Consider the following 19,374-nt stretch of genomic DNA (forward strand, 5'->3'; position numbering starts at 1 on the left):
ACAGTGACATCTTTCCTGACAGTGTAGTGGAGACGTGTTCTAGAGGTAACTAACCCAGTGACAATATTTGTACCCTAAAATGTAGATTTATTTTCTGAGACTAATAGCAATTGGACCGCAAAATGCGACCTCCAAGAATTTCACTAGATGGCGACAAAGACCCATGTGTTGAGCGGCACATTGCCTTTTTGAGTACTGCATTCCTTGTTGTAAATACCCATACTATTATCATTACAGTTGGAAGGCTGCTTTAGATATTGCACAAATTTCCAAGCTGTTTAATATATCCCTTGTTTGACATAATCACGTGAAATAATACATATTCTACAAGCCCATTGTCTTTTATTTTTTCTCATTTATTACAACAAATTTAAATAATTGGTCAAACATTAGAAAATGCTTTAGCCATTTGAGGTTGACTTGCCTTGTTGAAACACACATGCTCAAGGAGGGAATCTGACCTGGGGAAAAGAGAAGATTGTCACTGTGGTGTTAGCCTGAATGATGCAGAGATTATAATATGCTCTTATAATTGTTGATTTTAAATGTAAGATGATTTCGTACACCCCAGTAACAAGTATTTGTAGTTTAAAAGTTCAGGATGATTACATTATATATACTATGGTTATATCAGTACACATGTGCATAACACCAGACCTATGTGATGGCATAGGGTCCTTTTTTGTCAGTAATTTGTAGGTAGTTTGACCAGAGGAGCCTTGGTTCCTCCCAAGGTTTCTTCCTCAGGTCTGAGGGGTTTTTTACTTGCTACTGTCACCCCTGGCTTGCTCACCTGGTGGTTTAGGTTTCATGTTAAATTTTCTCTTTACTGGAATTCTGTGAAGCTGCTTTGTGACAAAATCAGCTGTAAAAAGCACTATACAAATACATTTGATTTGTTGATTTAAAGCAGCAAAAGCCAGTATCACCAAAAGATATTTTCTTTGCCATGGAACTGAATATTTGCTTCATTTCACAATACATGTCACAAAAATGCATAAAATATATAAATGGGGATTCTAAAGCTAAAAATAATTTGGAAGGAGCTGGTCCACAGATGTTTGTTTTCATTTTTCAACATGCAAGGGCAGAGTCCATTTGATCTCTAGATCTTACAGGAGTTGCCTGCGCTAATCCACGGGATCTCACCAGGCCTCCTTTGCATGTTGTTTTACTCCCGTCTCACGCGGCCCTAGCATGGGGAAAAGTCTGGGAGGAGCGACTGACCTACATTTGTCCAATGGGATGCGTCGAAGGGCAGACACTGACCTACTTTAAGCCAATCGCGTGGAGGCAGCGCTGCCGGTAGGCAGCAAAGCGCGTGTTTAGGCCATGTGCTCGAGCTGAGTTCTGGTGTGGGCCTTAAGGTGCTGTTCGGAGCTATTTGTGTCGGCCAAATGGAAACGCTCACGTTTCGGCGTTATCTGGATAATGTTTAAAGAAACATTAGACTCTCACTTCTCTAAAACACTTATGAATGGTAGATCAAATACCGTTGTTAATGTTATTGCCACCGAGAAACTCTCAAATATACGCCTTTCTAAACGTGTACAAATGAATAGCTATTCTACGAACACGTTTGGTCAACAAATAAATACAAAGCTCCTTGTGGTTAAACAAGTGGGTTTGGAAGAGCCTAACTACAGCTTGAATGCTGCTCTTGGTGAGAAGTGCACTTTCAAGACTTTTTTTCTGCTTGGCGCCTCGCCTGACGGTGCAGAATCCACATGTCTGTGCCTCAGCCTGAAGCCCCCGAGCACTGGAACAGCGGAGAAAGTGTTAAACAAGAAGGCGTGGCCTTTTATTAATATTCAAGAATGTACCGACGCCGTTGGCTGTGCGCTGCTCTTCGCGTCAATGAGGGCGAGGCTAGAAGATGTTCTCTTCGTTAATATTAATTACCCCTCCCCTTCGCGCTCGTCCCCCGTGAGAGGTGATGTCACGAGAGCTGCCCGTGTTCGTTCCAGCTGACTCCCGAGCCGCGGTGCGAGCGCGCAAGAGAGCGAGAGACAAGCGGTCGCAACAAGCTAAATAGCGAGACAGTACGTGGGGAATAAAACAACAACAGACAAAGAACGAAAGACGGTAGCATCCACGGAGCTCCACTTCAGCGTATTTAATATGCGGCTCCGTTGTGTGCTTCAGCCTACTTGAGAAGGTCGGTTTTGTTTAGTTAGATTCTTCCTACATTCCCTAAAAAGACTGGATTTAACACGCAAACCACCCTACATTTCTGCTACTGACGTTTATTCATGCGTCGTTCGTCGTCGTCTGGCTCCATGGACGGCCGTCGTTTCCAACTGATTCAGTTTTTCGGAGAATATTTGCGTCCTGACCGGGAGGAGCGCCAACTCAGTTTGGTGACAAATGTCAACAAATGAACGGACTGTCCACCGACACGACGTCAAGACTGAAGACCTGTGACCAGCAACTTTGTTGGATCGAATCTCTCAGGGTGGCAGGTTTAAATGCTCTTAAAGGTGCTAGCACGTCTCCGAAAGAAGATGGAGCTGTCTCACTGAAGTGAACATACTGTACCGGACGTAAACACGCCTTTCAGTTTCCATATGGGAATGGATTAGTGCAGCGTTTTTTAAGGAAGCTTTTGCACGAAGTTAGAGGCTCAGAGCCTCACGTTTCTGTCCTCTGCCCTCTCTGAAAGAGGTAAAAACAACTGTAAAGAACTCTGGCATTCCCTGTACTTCCACAGTCAGTCAGATTGCTCCAACATATTTCAAAATCAATCTCTGGCTGAACCTGAGGCAACTTGTTGTCAGGCTATGTCCAGGCAACTTTCTCAGCTTTTACCTCCAGAGCTACCCGCTGGAGCCAGTCCACAGTTTGGTCCTGCTAATCCAGCGCCTTCTACTCCTAATGGCCACCTGAACTCTATGGCCAATCTGAAATCTCTTCTGCAGCTTCCTATTAAAGGAGACAACAGAGCGAAAGACTGCTGTGATATGAAAGGTGAGACTCACTCTTTCTCTCTCTGTGCTGAGGCCTACAACCCTTTCCTCCCACTCACTATTCCCTTTGTTGTTCATGTTGTGTGAGTATTGCATTTACAGCACTATATATATATATATATATATATAATGGCACTGATATGAATTGTTCTTTGTGTTTTTTTACATGTCTTTTAAAAAAAAAATATGAAAGAACCAACTGCACGCGGAATGTATCATTGTGGAAGAACACAGAACATTCCCACAAGAGCTAATTTCATGGATCATTTAAAATAAGGCCTTTTTTCAGTTGTATTTCTTAAAGGCAAAAATGATTGGCATTAAAGGGATGACAAAATGTTCTGTTGACCACACAAGCGCTAATGACTGCTGTTGCTCTATGTCTCTCTCTGGTGGAATATCTTTCTCACAACTAGCACTCAGAGGCTTTCCTTTCAGTAAATTCCAGGACTAATGATGATGCTCTCTGAATTTATTAATAATTTTAAAAATGTATGTGTTTTTATAAGGCATGTGAAATTTAAAATTGCAAAAATAGATGGTGATTTTATTTTTAGATTAAAACGTGCAGAAATTGAGTTCTGGGAACGTTTTCTATTTTGTTAGTGAGGACTGCTCCATTTTTACATGTGAAGCATTGTAGGTTGGCTCTAGCATCACAGGATTTTACTCAGCCAGAGCTGCTTCTTGTTGGCTTTGTTCAACGCCCTCAAATACTCCCACACTCTCCATCTCCTTTTCTGCTTCTCATCTCACCACCCCCCCACCCCCCAAAACACCCCACATAAATACTACCTCTTTCTATGTGTCAGCCTTTGATTCTTTCCTCATTTCAACCATCGATATCACTGAAGTACACTCACACACAAAAAAGAATGATACTCAGCATATATCAATAAACTGCAAGGCAGAAAAATATTTTACAGATGTTTAAGCTATTTTTTAACATTTTTAACATACAATTGTTAGTGGTTTCAAAAAGTTCATATTGCCTGAACTCCAATATTAATGTTATTGGGGTGTAATGAAAAAACAGTATCAGAAGATTAGAAACTGTACTCCTACTATAATAAGTTGATATGATAGATAGAAGCTCAGTGTCAAATTACAGTAACAGAGTAAATAAACTGGAAATTTGGAAAGTTTAAATGACACATGACAGTTCATCTGTTGCTCTGCATACATTTTTAAAAGCCCATTTTGACCCTGCTCTTCAATGGTCAGGGCCCCCACAGAGCAGGTATGATTTGGGTGGTGGTTCATTCTCAAGCTCTACAGTGACACTAATGTGGTGGTGTTGTGCTAGTGTGTGTTGCACTCATACGAGTGTATCAGACACAGCAGTACTCCTTGAGGTTTCAAAGACTGTCCACTCACTGTCTACTCTGTTAGACACACCCACCTCATTGATCTGCCTTATAGATGTAAAGTCAGAGACAGTAGCTCGTCTGTTGCTGCACTGTTTGTGTTGGTCGTCCTCTAGTCCTTCATCAGTATGCTGTTGACTGGATATTTTTGATTGGTGGACTATTCTCAGTCCAGCATTGACATTGAGGGGTTTAAAAACTCCAACAGCACTGCTGTGTCTGAACCACTGGTACTAAAACAACAAACATTAACATATCAACATCACATCAGTGTCATAGGATGTGGACGTTCCACAGACACTTTAAACAGCCATATTTGCTAGATGTCTACTATATTTTCAAAAAGAGATAGACCCCTAACATGTAATATTCTGAGTATCCTTCTCCCTTGCTTAAAGTCTGATTCAGATTCATAGCCAATGTGTGTCTCTCAAGTCTTGCTCATCTTCACCCCTCCATCAAAATTGGATTGCATTGCAGCCCTCAGTTTGGCCCTTAGGGTGTCAGTGTGTGATTCCAAGCTTATGGCAGCTGTGATGGCAGAGGCTTCACACTCTCAAGCGTGCATGTGTGTCACATTCTTGTTAAAACTCTGTGCATGGCACATTTATAGCCAAGAGAATAAATACATCTTAATTTGTGTTGCCGTTTTAGGTGGAGCATTTCTGGATCATATTAAAGACAATAGAAAATATTTATGTACTCTGCAATATATGATAAGCCCAAAGCTAACTAGCCCACACTCGTTTCAGTAATTACCAATGAATTCATAGTCATTCTTATTATTAAAAGCCACCATGTCTATTTCCACACCTGGAAACTGTATGGATAGCGTTAGTTATTTTTTGGTCTTTAGGCTTATTAATGGAATGTTTATTATTGGTCTGATTGTCTCAATCCATCTTGTTGCCTGCCTGTTATATTCCTCTCACTTACTTTAAGCTGTTCCCAGCATAACTGTTTTCCAATATACTGCTTCATCAGATCATATATCAGCAATAAGATTTAGATTGGTATTTTTGGCTTTGGGTGGGAGGTGAGTTTTGATTTGGGCAAGGTTCCATTTGTTCATTTTCTTTGCCATCCAAGGTACTAAGTATCCCAGTCATAGCAGTCCCAGCAGTTCATTGAGTTTCACTAAAGGGAAAACCACTTTGTTTCAGACATTTTTTCCTGTCTTGTTAATGAATAATAGATCAGTATTTACTTGACCCCATAAAAATGCAGTGTCAGATGTTGCATGCTCTCATGAGTTGTTATGACAGATTAAGCATGGTAATGCAAAGGTGTTACATAAATGTGGGAAATATGATGAAATATTTTTTTTATCAATGTCATGATGAGGTTTGTTGTCCTGATATAAAATGTGACATCAAATAGAATTGATGTCATCTGTACATAAAGAACACTGAACACTAGGATAGGAATAATGGACCATACTTATACTCGTATCAGAGAAAGGAATATATGTCAATTAACACACACACACACACACACACACATATATAACATACATAATATTAGTCTGTGCAGTTGTCAGTGTAAGTGTTTGCATTTTACTTATGGGCTGTATCATGTATTTTCACTTTGATTAGCTAGGGTTAGCAGTGATGTTAGCACTGAGGATTACAATTTCACTACTAATTTAATTGATCAGATCAGAATCAGTATACTTGATATCAACATCAGAAAATAATCATAATATGTCATTCTCTTTTTTTTTGTTATAGATAAAGAGAAGCCCTTAGACTCTGATGAGGACTCTCTGAGTGGGGTTGGGGGTGTAGCTGGGGGCGGGGGCACCATGCGAAGCTCCTCCCAGTCAGCCTTTTTGGGACCTTTACTGTGGGAGCGCACCCTGCCTTGTGATGGCAGCCTTTTCCAGCTGCAATACATGGATCTGGAAGAGTTCCTGACGGAGAACGGGATGGGCTGCATGCCATCAGGAAATGCCTCCAGCGCCCATGCCCAAATCCCCTCTCAGAGCAGTCAGTCTGCAGTACCCAGCCAGAGCTCCCAGTGCCCCCCATCCTCACCTCCTCCCTGCTCCTCCTCTGCCTCCTCCATCTCTTCACTCTCCTCCTCATCCTCCTCTTCCTCGCTGCTAGGCCTGGACGTGCCACAGGGGCAGACACCAGGGATGCTGGGAGGTCCTGAGTGTGTACATGGTAAGTGTATATATGTGTAGGTTTGTTTTATATATTACTAACTACAAAAATGCCCTCATACTGTTAAAACGAAACAGAATAAATAGCACTGAGTTAATTTTCTCTGTAAAAAATCTAACAATCCACAAGGGTGCACCATTAGCATTCAAATACTTTTTAATTGCCATATAGAGAAAGGAAACCTAAACTAGCAGGAGCTTGTGAGTTCACATAACATGGCACCAAGAATCTTTAAATGGAAAGATAAATTATTAAATTTAAATAAAGTATAATTCAAACTGTTAATATTTAATAACAAGAAGACAATCAGCTGAAGACAGCAAAAACTCTCATCAGCTTCCAAGTACTTTACAGACCTTAAAGGAACATTATGTAATATTTTTGCCTTATTATTACAGCTTCAAAATCATTGTGATGCTTCCCTGACCTGTTATAGGGAGAAAAGGGCCTCTGTTATTGCTACTCTGGGCTCAGCACTTCTGAAACTGCACTATGTAACTTTAGGAGGAGGGTAGGAAACCACTACCCCCCACTTACTGATTTCAGTACATTGCTATAAAAATGATTTATACTAGGGGGGAGCCCCAGGAGCAAAACAAAACAAAAAAATAAACTTGCCCGTTCCTTTAACTGGATTTTTGAACATTATATACATTGCAAAGATCTTTATAAACAAACATTGAGATTCATGGTATAAAATATCATGACGAAAGCACTTATTTTCCATGCTGTACCCATTGAATAATATATAAATAAATATTTGAATGGAGATAATGCACAGTACACTAATTCACAGATAATTGTACTCCACTTGCCTGTGACTGTTTTAATAATAAAAAATTAATAATAATAAGAATTTTTCTTTCTCGATATTCTTTTATTTTACTGCCCTGTGTAAATCGTCACTGTCTAATTAAAAACACGTATCTATCTTTTGTGAATTTTAATTTACTACATCATTGTAATGCAGCTGCTGTCTTTCACATTGTGTGAAAGTTTCATGCTGAATGGACTAATAGAAATGCTCCTATCAAAATAGTTTTGATCCTTCTCCTGAAAAGCTACTATACTGGGTTAAATATTGTTATTTACATTGATTAAATATTACATTGTTTTTGTTCACTTTGTCAAATAGCTGTGAAACATATTTGTATGAAAGACTTGTGTGCATGCATGAACCTATGGGAACTCTCAGTGACTGTTTCAGTGTGTGTGCTCAGAATGTAAGTTGATGACCTGCTGAGGTTTGTGTGTGGCTCCAGGCACAAAGGCAGTAGTTTAAATGTGAGTCAAGCATTGGTTCATTGGCTCACATTTACTGCATCAAGGCATAAACTAGTGGGTTTCCTAGGTCAGTTGAATTCTGCCCTCACACACAAATGATTGTCCTGTGTGTGAAGAATATCTCCAGTCTGAAAGGATTTTATGAGTTATGTATCACTATCGCTCACTATATCAAAACCCTGTTGTATTTTTTTCTCATTGGTCAAAGAGTGGTCATAGTTTGCATAATGATTTTTTATGATGCTGTTCCACAATCATTCCACATGCAGTGCAAGTACATTTTTATTACTTTGTTTTGGTGAACTGTGAGCAAATAAATGATCTGTTTTGGGGCAATGTACAAAACTGTCTGGGGCTGAAGCATTTGTAGCCAAATCAAGATTGCTGCAAAAATAAACAAATATAAACCAAATAACCTTACAATCTCAGGACGAGAAGATATGCTAACTAAGCTTGTAGCTTTTTACATATGACTAAAAAGAAGCACATATTCATCAGCATTTCTTCTTAATCTAAGAGGAATATAATCTAAGAGTTTGTCAGCTTCTACTACTCAGTGAATATTATTCAAGTGAATATTGGAGCATTTCTTAGCGGCCTTGATTGCATTCAGCCTCATAAACATCACTGAGGTCAGATACAGATGTCAGATGATTAGTTCTGGATCATAAAAGCCATGCTGCTTCATCCCAAAGGTATTGAATAGTGCTCAATGTACTTTATACCCCTCTAAAAACCAAATGGCATTAAACAGGGGATCTTATATGTATATGCTTCACAGCATCCTCTTCTTTGGGGAATATAAACTGTGCACAAAATATCTTTAAAAGGGCCACCTAGGGCTGACCATACACATTTGAACTTTTTTGCAGGCTTGTTAGAAAGAATTACGGAAATGGCTTTATGACTTTAAATACAGCTAAACACTTATTCTAAACACTTCCACACAGAGACACAAAAACATTGGGTTTTTTGGTCTTATGTGATGTAAACAGGATGAAAATAGTTAGTCACAGGAGCCTTCTCTTAACAGATGCTGCATTAAGCTCACTCAAGCGAAAGGCACAAGCTTCCCATTTGAAGGCTAGTAGCTTTATGATATTAATAGAAGCAAAACCCAAGGTGCTTTTTTTAAACAAGGCCTGCACAATATATAATTTGTCAACTATGACACTGGCCTTTGCAGCATTGATATTGTAGAAGGTTTCAGAATGCAAACGAGGCCTTTAACAAATCCCCAAATTTTGCATGCTGCTGAGCGCTCTGCCCAACCTCAGATGCCCGAGATAAGTGTTTCATGGCTGTTTTGATGAGTCATGCCACGTGATCCAACAAATGGAAATCATTTGTAAAAGTCTAAGCCATGCAGTCACATGACATCAAGCATTCACCAATGCATTTTAATGTATTTCAAGGCAAATATCATTGGTTGTACAAACACTATATGGCCACATGCTCATCCAACATTTCTTTGGAAATAGGTATTCATAGGTAGTTTGTTACCCTTAGCTGCAGTAATAGCATGTACTCTTCTGATTATAGATAGTAGAACCCTATTATGATTATTTGAAGGCACTTGTCCATGTTAGATCATTAGTAATATCAGGTACTGATGTTGAATCATAAGATTTGGATCGTCCCAAAACTATTGGGAACACAGTTCAACTGCTTATGAATCCAGTGCTATACTCCTATAGGTGAAACATGGAATTGTGCATTATGAATTTAAGCTCATGTGCAGCTGCTTCAGTATGCCCCATTTCATCTCATGATTTCTATGGAGATTACTCAAACCATGTTCTTGTCAGTGGCCTTTCTAGACTATTGTTGTACTGGGGCACAGAGTTTAGAGGGGCACTGCTGCACCCCTTTGCTTACCAATCAGTCATAGGGGCACAAATGTGCCTCTAGTAAAAAGCCTTTTAAACTTTTTAAGTGATTTAACACTTAAGTGGCCATTATTCTTGCATGGAAATGTGAAATTAAATTGATAAATAAACATTAAATATTTTTTTTCTTAATGGCATTCATTCTGCTTATGTGCACTTTCTTTAACAAATTAAAACAGAAACATTATAAACCTCCTCAATTTTGCATTTTGCCAAAACTTTGTTTTTAAACATTAGTTTCCTCTGACATACACATGGGGTTCACTGAAAATGTGAGAGAATTGTGTAACTAAACTTCTGCAGCTCCTAACTGAATATGAATTGTCTACGAGTGAACTATTAATAAATGAAAGTCTTTAAAAAGGACATGCTCATGAGAAGTTATGTTGGGTGGTGTTACATGCTCTTACATTTATTTTTCTTTGTGCAGGGAACATCAGAATGTTTGCTTTAGTGGTGTAATGTGTGTTTGGGTAGATTATATGGTTATAAGTGGTTGTAACCAAACTGTATCACTGTGAGCAATAATTATCTTGTCTGTTACATGACTGACTTTCGTTTAAATATGTACAAATGTCTTTTTCTCAGTGTGAAGAAAAAATTAAATAAGCTGGCTCTGGTTGAAAGAGGTTAGCTGCTCAAGTTTTAGAAAAGGCACTGGGCATTGTGGGAAATGTGGAACCTACAGTGAATTTGCAAGGTGTGTCCTGTAGTTCTGCTCAGCAATCCGAGATAAAATAGGGTTTTTACCTCAGTGATTTTAGTGGGGCACAGCAACATCTTACTTGGGCACGTTGGGTATAGTGTCACCCCTAGTTTCTGCAGTGTGTGCACCATACATTAAAAGAATTCAGTAATTTCAGTTGTGCATTTGGATGCATTTAGGTATATATGTATATTGCAACAACATCAAATAGAAAACACTAATGTGCTCAAGGTCAGCTTTATTAATGTAATGCTGTCAGATTATTTCCATTTGTTTTAGGCATTCATTCATGCGCATCCTACACCAAAAATGCAATATGCAATGCATGTGAAAGCTATTTTTTTTGTAATGCAGCGCACACACTCAATTCAGACAGAGGCATTGTGGAAAACGCAGCAAAGAAAAACAGCTGAGGGATAAGCAAGGAAACAGAAAGAGAGAGATGAGGAGAGAAACACTGGAAGGGGTGGGGGCTGTGCCAGTGTGTATTTTCCTTGCCTGTTTTTGAATCTTGTTCCCTCGCTCTCCCTCACGCTGCTGTCTCACACGTTGAGGCCATGTGCAGGAAACTTGTCACGTGCTGATGCAGAGAGCAATGAAGTGAGAGAGCAAGGGGAAGGGAGGGGTAGAGGAAGAAGAGGAGGAGTCACAAGGCCAGAAAATGGGAGAGAAATAGAGGAAGCTTTGCTCTCATGTCAAAATTGCCTTGTAATTCTAATTTTTGTAAACCCTTCAAAATAAAGGAGCTGGTGTAAGTCTAGACTATATATGATTTTAATATGATTCTAGACCATTCTGGTTACCAGCCCTTACCTTATATGGAAGTTTTTGAAATATTAAAAAGGGTTATTCACATTCAGAGATCTCATTTATGGAATGGTACTGAAGGAATCAAATGTGCTTCCTTCCAATGGCATGACTCCAAAGAGTGTAGCGCTTTTATGAACCATTACTAATGGACAAAAAAAAAATTCTACATTACTTTACATTATTTATTTATTTTAGTATTTTTATTACTTATTATTCTACCACACCTGACCCATCATTGGGGGTACTACATCTTAAAACACTTTTAAAAATGATACAATATATTTTATTTGATATTCCAGTTAAACAGGACCAATTGTGTTCACTTCAATAAATCATGCATATGGTCATAATTCCCCAGACAGCAATAACAGTAAACTCAAAATAGCACAATATACTGTAAAACATTGCAATAATATGTATCATCATTTTGCCACCCTGAAATATTGCCATTGTTTCTGTATCATATTTGTAATTTCACAAACAGTATGTGTTTTCTGCCGTGAAGGAATTACAGATAACCGTGCTTCTTATTTATGATGTTTCCTTCTGAGGTAGAAAGATGCTTAAGAAGGATCTTCTGTATGCCCAAGGGAAGGAAGGATTTCTCTCTCTCTCTCTCTCTCTCTCTCTCTCTCTCTCTCTCTCTCTCCATGGGTGTATTTTTAAATGCACGAGAAGGAGGAAACTATGCTCTTAGGAGCTGTATAATACCGCTTGGAGAGAAGGCTGGATTTTTGTGTAGCGTTCTCATATCACACTTCTTTCCATGTCATTTCATTTGCATGTTTTGCTTTGAGGGTGAAACCCAACATTAAGCTGGAGATTCAATGGCTTTGCAAGGGATGGCTCATTAGAAAAATATACATTTTTCCTGTTACAATATACACTTGGATAGGCTCATGTGTGTGTGAACTTGAATTGTCTTATACATTTTTTGTATAACATTTGTGTCATGAGTAAGGAAAGTGCCTAAAACTTTCAGCCTTAAATGAAAAATAGTACTAATTTCATTATATATGCATGTCCTTCATTTTCAGCATTTGCCTTTGCAATATGCATTTGATTAAAAACTGTGCATTTTTAGTGTACTGCAACTGCAGTATGAAATACCATTATTGCTAATATATAATAATTATTGCCAAGTGCATGGCATTCAACTACTGCACTAAAAGCCTTTTACCCTCTTTTTTCTATTCAAAAGAGGAACACGCAAAGTGCACACGTGCTAATGGAAAGCAGATATTGGAAATCTTTTTTTTTTTTTTTTTTTTTTTTTTTTTTTTTTTTTTTAATTAAGACCGAATTAATGTTTTTTCACTGAGTGGTATCAGAATTATAAAGAAGTAAAGGACACGGATTTAAATATAAAAGAGACACTAGTTGGCTTGTAGAACACGTATAAAGACTGGGCCTGTTTTTTGGCTTATGACTGACTGCAGTCACTAGCGTTTACTGGTGAGGCGCCTCACTGTCTTCTGCTGCCCCCTCGTGGCTACAATATATGATTGTGTCTAGCCTTAAAAATAACATTACCATACAGCTTTGTAATCCTCTCACTCTGTCCCGAAAAGCAACAATTGTCAAAGGTGTTTATGCCAAGATAAAACCCTTTTCTTGGATAAGATGTACTACTGATGTACCACATATTATAATATATACTATTTTAAAACAAGTGTTTTTCAAGTCTAATTAGTTTAATGAAATTTAAATAAGTGCAGATGCAACTTTTAAGATTATTTTATGGTCCTCTTAGCAACCTCCCTAGCGCCTAGTCTGAAAATCTACTGACTCAGTCTTATGGTTTTGGATTTTGCGGTTCTGGAGAAAGATACAGAATGCAGCACTGTAAAAATGACCAGTTCTATCTCAACAATATACAATGCATGGCATTTAACAACAAAACCAATCTAAGCCTATAAAAAACTAAGTAAATAAGTAAGTAAGATAGAAGTGGCCCTGTGAAGGACTGGCGCCCCCTCCAGGGTGTATTCCTGCCTTGCCATGTAGGCTCCGGACCCACCGCTACCCTGAACTGAATAAACGGTTACAGATGATGTATGAATGAATAAGAAGTGTTCATTTTAATTTTTAATTAATTTGGATGCATTTTGTATTACAGTGAAATGGACCATTTAACAAGTTGCAAAATTTACTTGAATATAGTAGTTATATAGTTATTTCTAGGTGTATTAATGAATATGAACATTCTTACTTTCAGCACTTTTATATAAGGTTATTTTTTACAAGGTCAAGTCAAGTATGTATATTTAGTCAAGTAATGCCTGTATGTTTTCTCTATTCCAGTGTAACTTTTGTATGGTTGCCTGCATTCATCTTATTAATCCCTCCTGCCTAATACCAACAGCAGTCAATAAACAACTTTATGTGAAGCCAGTAAACAGAGTATGACTGGAATAAAATGCTCAGAACATTCTGGTATGGAGACAACCTGCTGCATTCTGAATTGAGCCTAATAAATATTTCCCTTTCAGAAGAAAGTATATGATTGTAGCTGGTATAGTGCAGTGGGTAACACTGCTACCATTTACATGGCAGACTAGGGTTTTATTCCCAGCTTGGGCAGGAACAACATTCCATATCACCTGGAGATCCTGGACATGATTCCTTATATTGCATTAGCCTTCATCTGTAATATGATGGATAAGAGCATCTGCCTGATGTCATACATGGAAAATGAAACTATATTATGAAGTAATTTCCTGTACTGATCTCATTAATCCCTGCTGTCTATTATCATCAGAAGCCTGTGATAGTTTTTTGGAAGTAACCCCTGTTGCTTTCTCTCTTAAGGCGGACAGGCAGTGCAGCAGGACCCGTCTCCAAGCTCCTCCTGCCCACCTCCACCAGGGCCCCTTCCCAACAATGCTGCGGATGTCATGGTGAACTTTGACCCTGACCCTGCTGACCTGGCTTTGTCCAGTGTCCCAGGTCAGGAGGCTTTTGACCCCCGAAGACATCGTTTCTCTGATGAGGAGCTCAAGCCTCAGCCCATGATCAAGAAGGCCCGCAAGATGTTGGTGCCAGATGAACAGAAGGTACTACTTTGTAACAATTGACCAGTTTATTCTAATAATAAGAATTTATTTGATAACTCTCTTCAACTCAAGAATTTAACATTTAAAATTGCTGTCGGAACAAACACTTGTATTTCCAATAAGACATAGTCCCATTGATGGGAAGCTGTGAAACAGCACCCCCTTGTGGTGTAGGTTGTTAAAAGTCAGTGAGTGAGTTACAAGCCAGTTATATTCAGATAGTAATTTTATAGGAGGAGTAAAATCCTGTAATCTTCAAATGTCAAGATTATACGTTATGTGATGCTGCATTAGTTTACCATAATTCTGCTAACCAGAGCATTCTGTTTTCATTCTAGGCAAACACATGAAAAATAAAATGTTAAAATAGGAAAAATGTTCTGCTATGTCTAGTTTTGTACTGACCACTCTCATCTTTATTTTTTCTTTCTGTCATTCTTTTAATATCCCTGAAGGATGAGAAGTACTGGAGCCGTCGTGTAAAGAACAACGAAGCAGCGAAGCGTTCTCGAGATGCTCGGCGGCTGAAGGAGAATCAGATTTCTGTCCGAGCTGCGTTCCTGGAACGGGAGAACGCAGCACTCAGGCAGGAAGTAGCCGACATGCGGAAGGAGCTGGGCCGCTGTCGCAACATCATCAACAAGTATGAGAGTCGTCATGGAGATCTATGAAGAGGAGGACTGAGACAGACGAATGCAGGAGCAGTTCAGTCTTTTGAAACAATAGCAAAGGAGATTTAAGAGCAGGAATTCCTGAGATAGACAGCGGTCTGTTGGGCATACTTGTTCCAAACTTGCACTGCAACACTTTCAAACTTTATTTCTTTGTGAGTGTGCTGTTTCAGTAAAGGTGCCGTTGTGCATGGCCACGGCAAGTACTTTGGCAAACTGTTCGATAACCCACTTGTCAAAGGGAATGCTCACAATGTCTAGACGTAAACACTGTTCAGGATACTTTTCCAAAACTTTCTGTGAGTATTGATCTTTTTCCAGCAATGCTATGCCAGTTATTTTTGTGGTGCAAAACCAAGCTCCAGACATTTTTTAAAAAAGAGTTGATTGTCCACTCAGTTACAGTGTTACCCAGACTTTATGAACATTCCTTGATTATACTGGCTTATTTTATTCTTACAGAAAGAGGATTTTAACGAGGTGACACAGGTGTAATTTTTTCTATGACACAAAACATAAACATTGTATATTTTTGAACTGGTTTTGAAAAGATAAGATAAAGAGTCTGAGAAAGGGGGCAGGTGGATGAGACACACAACGAGATTTTGACATAGGACACAAATGTATATTTTTATACTTAAAGAAGCAGACAGGTGAAGAGATTTTGGAAAATAATAATTTTTGTATATTTTATATATGGGTGGGTAGGGGTAGTTGTATAGAAAGAGGGCTATATGAAGATACTTTCAAAGAAAAAAAATATAAATAAATAAAAAACAAAACAAAAAAAACAAAAAAACAACAACATCAGGACCGAGCTTGTTTGGTTGATATATTTTACATGTAAGGATTTTTTGGAAGATATATTTTAGATGTATGGACTTTTGAGATAAAGATGTTGAAATGGTAGAATGTAATAATGGGTTGAAATGAATGGATGCTTTTAAAAAAAGCAGAAGCTTAGCAGCTGAAAGTGAAGCCAAGAGCAGAATGAGAGTTGGGTAGATTGGGAATTTGTTTAAAGCACTTAATTTGATGTTGTCTTCTTTTTCTTGATTCCTTTTTATTTCCTTGACTTTCAGCATGTTTTTGGTCTTGTTTGGACTTGAGAGAGAAAGAAGTAAAAGAGATAGAAGAGAGATAGACTTTGAAAAACTCCAGACACTACATCTTGCTCACTACATTAGAGAAAATTTATGTATATATTTTAAACGTTTAAGCTATTACAATATACACACACACACACACACACACAAGATCATTTTATTTTTATGACTAATCAGTGCATACACATCTACACAAGCACACACACACACACACACACATATATATTTGTGTGTGTGTGCTTGTGTAGATGTGTATGCACTGATTAGTCATAAAAATAAAATGATCTTGTTTCTACATTCATGTCAATTTTATCAGCTCCACTAACCATATAGGCACACTTTGTAGTTCTGCAATCATAGACTATAGTCCATTAGTTGCTCTGCATATTTGATAGACCCATTTCATCCCTTTTTTAGTGTTTCAAGACTGTGCCCACTCACTGGCTATTTTAGACACACCTACGTTTTTGGTCCACCTTGTAGACATAAAGTCAGAGAAGGTAGCTCACCTTTTGCTGAAGTGTTGCCCAAAGGAGCTGGATATTTTTGCTTGAACAGTTATTCTCATTCCAACCAGCAGTGAAACTGGGGTGTTTATTAACTCCAGTTAATATCTGCTCTGTGGTGGTCCGGTGGGTTTTGTGACAACTGAAGAACAGTGAAAAATGTGGCTGACAAAGTACACAGAGCAACAGATGAACTACAATCTGTAACTATATCAACAGCAAGAGTGCAACTCTATGGTAACTGGAGTGGATAGTAGAAACAAACAGGTGGATTTAATGTTCTGGCTGATTTGTTCATACACACCCACAAACAAACACACATACACACAAACTCATGCACACAAACTGGACATTGGTTTTAACAGCCAGTATGATGTAACGCACAATCCAACTCCTTGCATGAAGTCTGCTCATTTATACACATACAGATAGATTTACATAGATTTACAGTATCTGCATACATACTCCAAGCTATATCAGTACAGTTCTCCCTCTTTTCTCACTCTATCTCTTTTTTCTCACTCCGTCAATTCTGCTTTATTTCCGATAAGTAATGATGGAATTTATTTTCTTGCCTGGGCTTGGTTGGCAGCGAGTGGGTTGCATGGTGACGCATGCTCGCGTACTATGATCAGCACAGAAGCTATAAAGAAAAAACACCCATTTATTGACAGCTGTCTTTTTTTATATGGTGCTTACCCAAATCCTCTATTACACACAAACACACACACACACAAAACGCAAATACACAGTGTCCTCAACTGCCTACAACCTTGTTTCTCTTAATAATGGTTTATTTCTTCTTTTTTATTTTTTCCCTATTGAACAGGGAGTTGAATATAGACAGAAACACATGTTTATTAAAAAACAAATACAAACAAACAAACAAACAAAAAAAATATCCAAACAAAACCGGGTAGGTTTTTACTGAAGGGCAGTGTTCAAAAAGCTAAATGACACCTTCACTATACATCCATATATTTGTAAACACCTTTTATTATTCGTCCATTCAACTATTTTAAGGTTCATCCATTGTGGACAGAGATGTTCAGATGTACACTTGAAGTTTATATAAGCCCCATCCCCAACAGAAAATGTATGGCGTCATCATAATTTAGCACATGTCCACTAACATCTGGCTATGTAGTATACAGATGCTTCTAGGAAGAAACCTTTATAAATAGCTACACTTATGTCAGTTGAGATTATGCAGGCATTGTGTAGCCTTTCAAATGCTGCCCTTCAGTAAACTGATATCCTTAACCTTTATAGATGAAATGCACCCTAATACTACTGTACCATTGGGAAATAAAAAATCAATGTACCGATATATATATATATATATATATATATATATATATATATATATATATATATATATATATATATATATATATATAAAAAATAAACATGAAACTATTATTTCACTAGGTATGTGTGTGTACATGAATATATGCTTGAATATGTGATTCTAGATGTAATAACTTGAATACATGTAGTATCTATACCAAACACAATGATTACAATAATAATAATTAAAAAAAAAAACAAAAAAAAAACAAACAACAAAAAAAAACAGAAAACAAACAAGCTTGCCCAATTTGCTCAGGTGTCTGGGAATGCCTCCGTAAAAGCAAAAAGAAATGATGGTTCCTGGCTGATATATATACATACACACACACAGTATATATAAGGATTTTGTCCTGGAGAATACCAGGGAAACACATAATACACTATCAGCTCATCTCGGAAAGGTTATATAAACAGTGCTGGACATATTAAAAAAATTGTTTTTAAACACTCAAATTTCAATGTATTTCTTTTCCATTCTTGTTACTCTTATTGCTAGTATTATCATTGTTGGTGCAATTACAATTACTACTCCTCTGTTCCCTTTCAGCATTTTCTTGCAACAACCTTGGAAAGAAAATGTGAAGCTCTTGTACCTTTGTAGTCACTATGCCATCTAGAATAACTCAAAGACTGTTCCGTTTTGGCACCATCCACCAAGACTCTAAATGGCCCCAAGTGCATTGTGGGGGCTGTTGTCTTGTCCTTGTTCGTATGAGTTTATACAAACATGAGAATTGAGCAACTGTGATTTTTTTTCTTTCTTTCTTTCTCCTGGAGGAATCTAAACTACTCCTTCTGCCATCATTGACTTGGTGCTGCTTTTCGCTGCCAAGGGCCACGTGTCAAAGGAGAAGATGTTTATTTGTTACACCAGAACTATTTGTAGAAGCTCAAATCAAAACTTTTGACAGTGCTATTTTTCTATGTAACTCTGTGTACACGTTTAAGAGATTTCATGGGCATTGGTAGCCTACCCTCTCTTTGCAGTAGTGGTATTCTACCAAATGTTATTGCGGGTATTGTACTCCTGATTTTTTTTTTTTCTCTCCACATGTGGAATATAAACAGGTCCCTGTTTGTGACTGTTATGAACTACAAATCCCAACAGCATACCACTATCAAACTTCACTGATAATGTCTATTGTTCCTACCTTTAGGGATGCTGGGAAATGTGGTTTGGCTTTTTTTCCTGACACACCAATAAATGATTACCCTTATTCACTGATAAAAAAAAATCCTACTTTCAATTTGCACGATTTCTTTCTTTATTGAACCGGCTTACACCCGAAAACAACCTCTGAGGTTGTGGTCATTTTATAGGTGGTGATACACCCAAATAAAGACTACACTGTTTTTGCATAAGGGCAATATGAATGCCAATTTTAGTGGAATACATAAAAAAAAAGAAAAGAAAAAAAAAATTAAGTATTAATATGCTACATTCACATTTGCTAACATCAAAATCACCATCTTTAAACTGTCTAAACCAAAA

General features: G+C 37.9%; 1 protein-coding gene across 1 annotated transcript; it reads left to right on the plus strand.

The window, feature by feature from the left end:
* The first annotated feature begins 1,988 nt into the window (after positions 1-1,988).
* On the plus strand, positions 1,989-17,851 carry dbpa (D site albumin promoter binding protein a). Its single transcript, XM_066675408.1, has 4 exons — positions 1,989-2,967; positions 6,064-6,501; positions 14,002-14,246; positions 14,702-17,851. The coding sequence occupies exons 1-4, from the start codon at positions 2,781-2,783 to the stop codon at positions 14,915-14,917; spliced, it is 1,086 nt and encodes a 361-aa protein (XP_066531505.1). The 5' UTR covers positions 1,989-2,780; the 3' UTR covers positions 14,918-17,851.
* The last annotated feature ends 1,523 nt before the right edge of the window (positions 17,852-19,374 follow it).

This window comes from Hoplias malabaricus, chromosome 6 (assembly GCF_029633855.1).
Source record: "Hoplias malabaricus isolate fHopMal1 chromosome 6, fHopMal1.hap1, whole genome shotgun sequence".
NCBI classification, from domain to species: Eukaryota; Metazoa; Chordata; class Actinopteri; order Characiformes; family Erythrinidae; genus Hoplias; species Hoplias malabaricus.

Excerpts from the sequence above, each read along its gene's own strand:
- dbpa (XM_066675408.1), top strand. The coding sequence starts at position 2,781 with ATGTCCAGGCAACTTTCTCAGCTTTTACCTCCAGAGCTACCCGCTGGA. Across the intron at positions 6,502-14,001 it reads AGGTCCTGAGTGTGTACATG|GCGGACAGGCAGTGCAGCAG; the intron begins GTAAGTGTATAT and ends TTCTCTCTTAAG. Across the intron at positions 14,247-14,701 it reads TGGTGCCAGATGAACAGAAG|GATGAGAAGTACTGGAGCCG; the intron begins GTACTACTTTGT and ends ATATCCCTGAAG.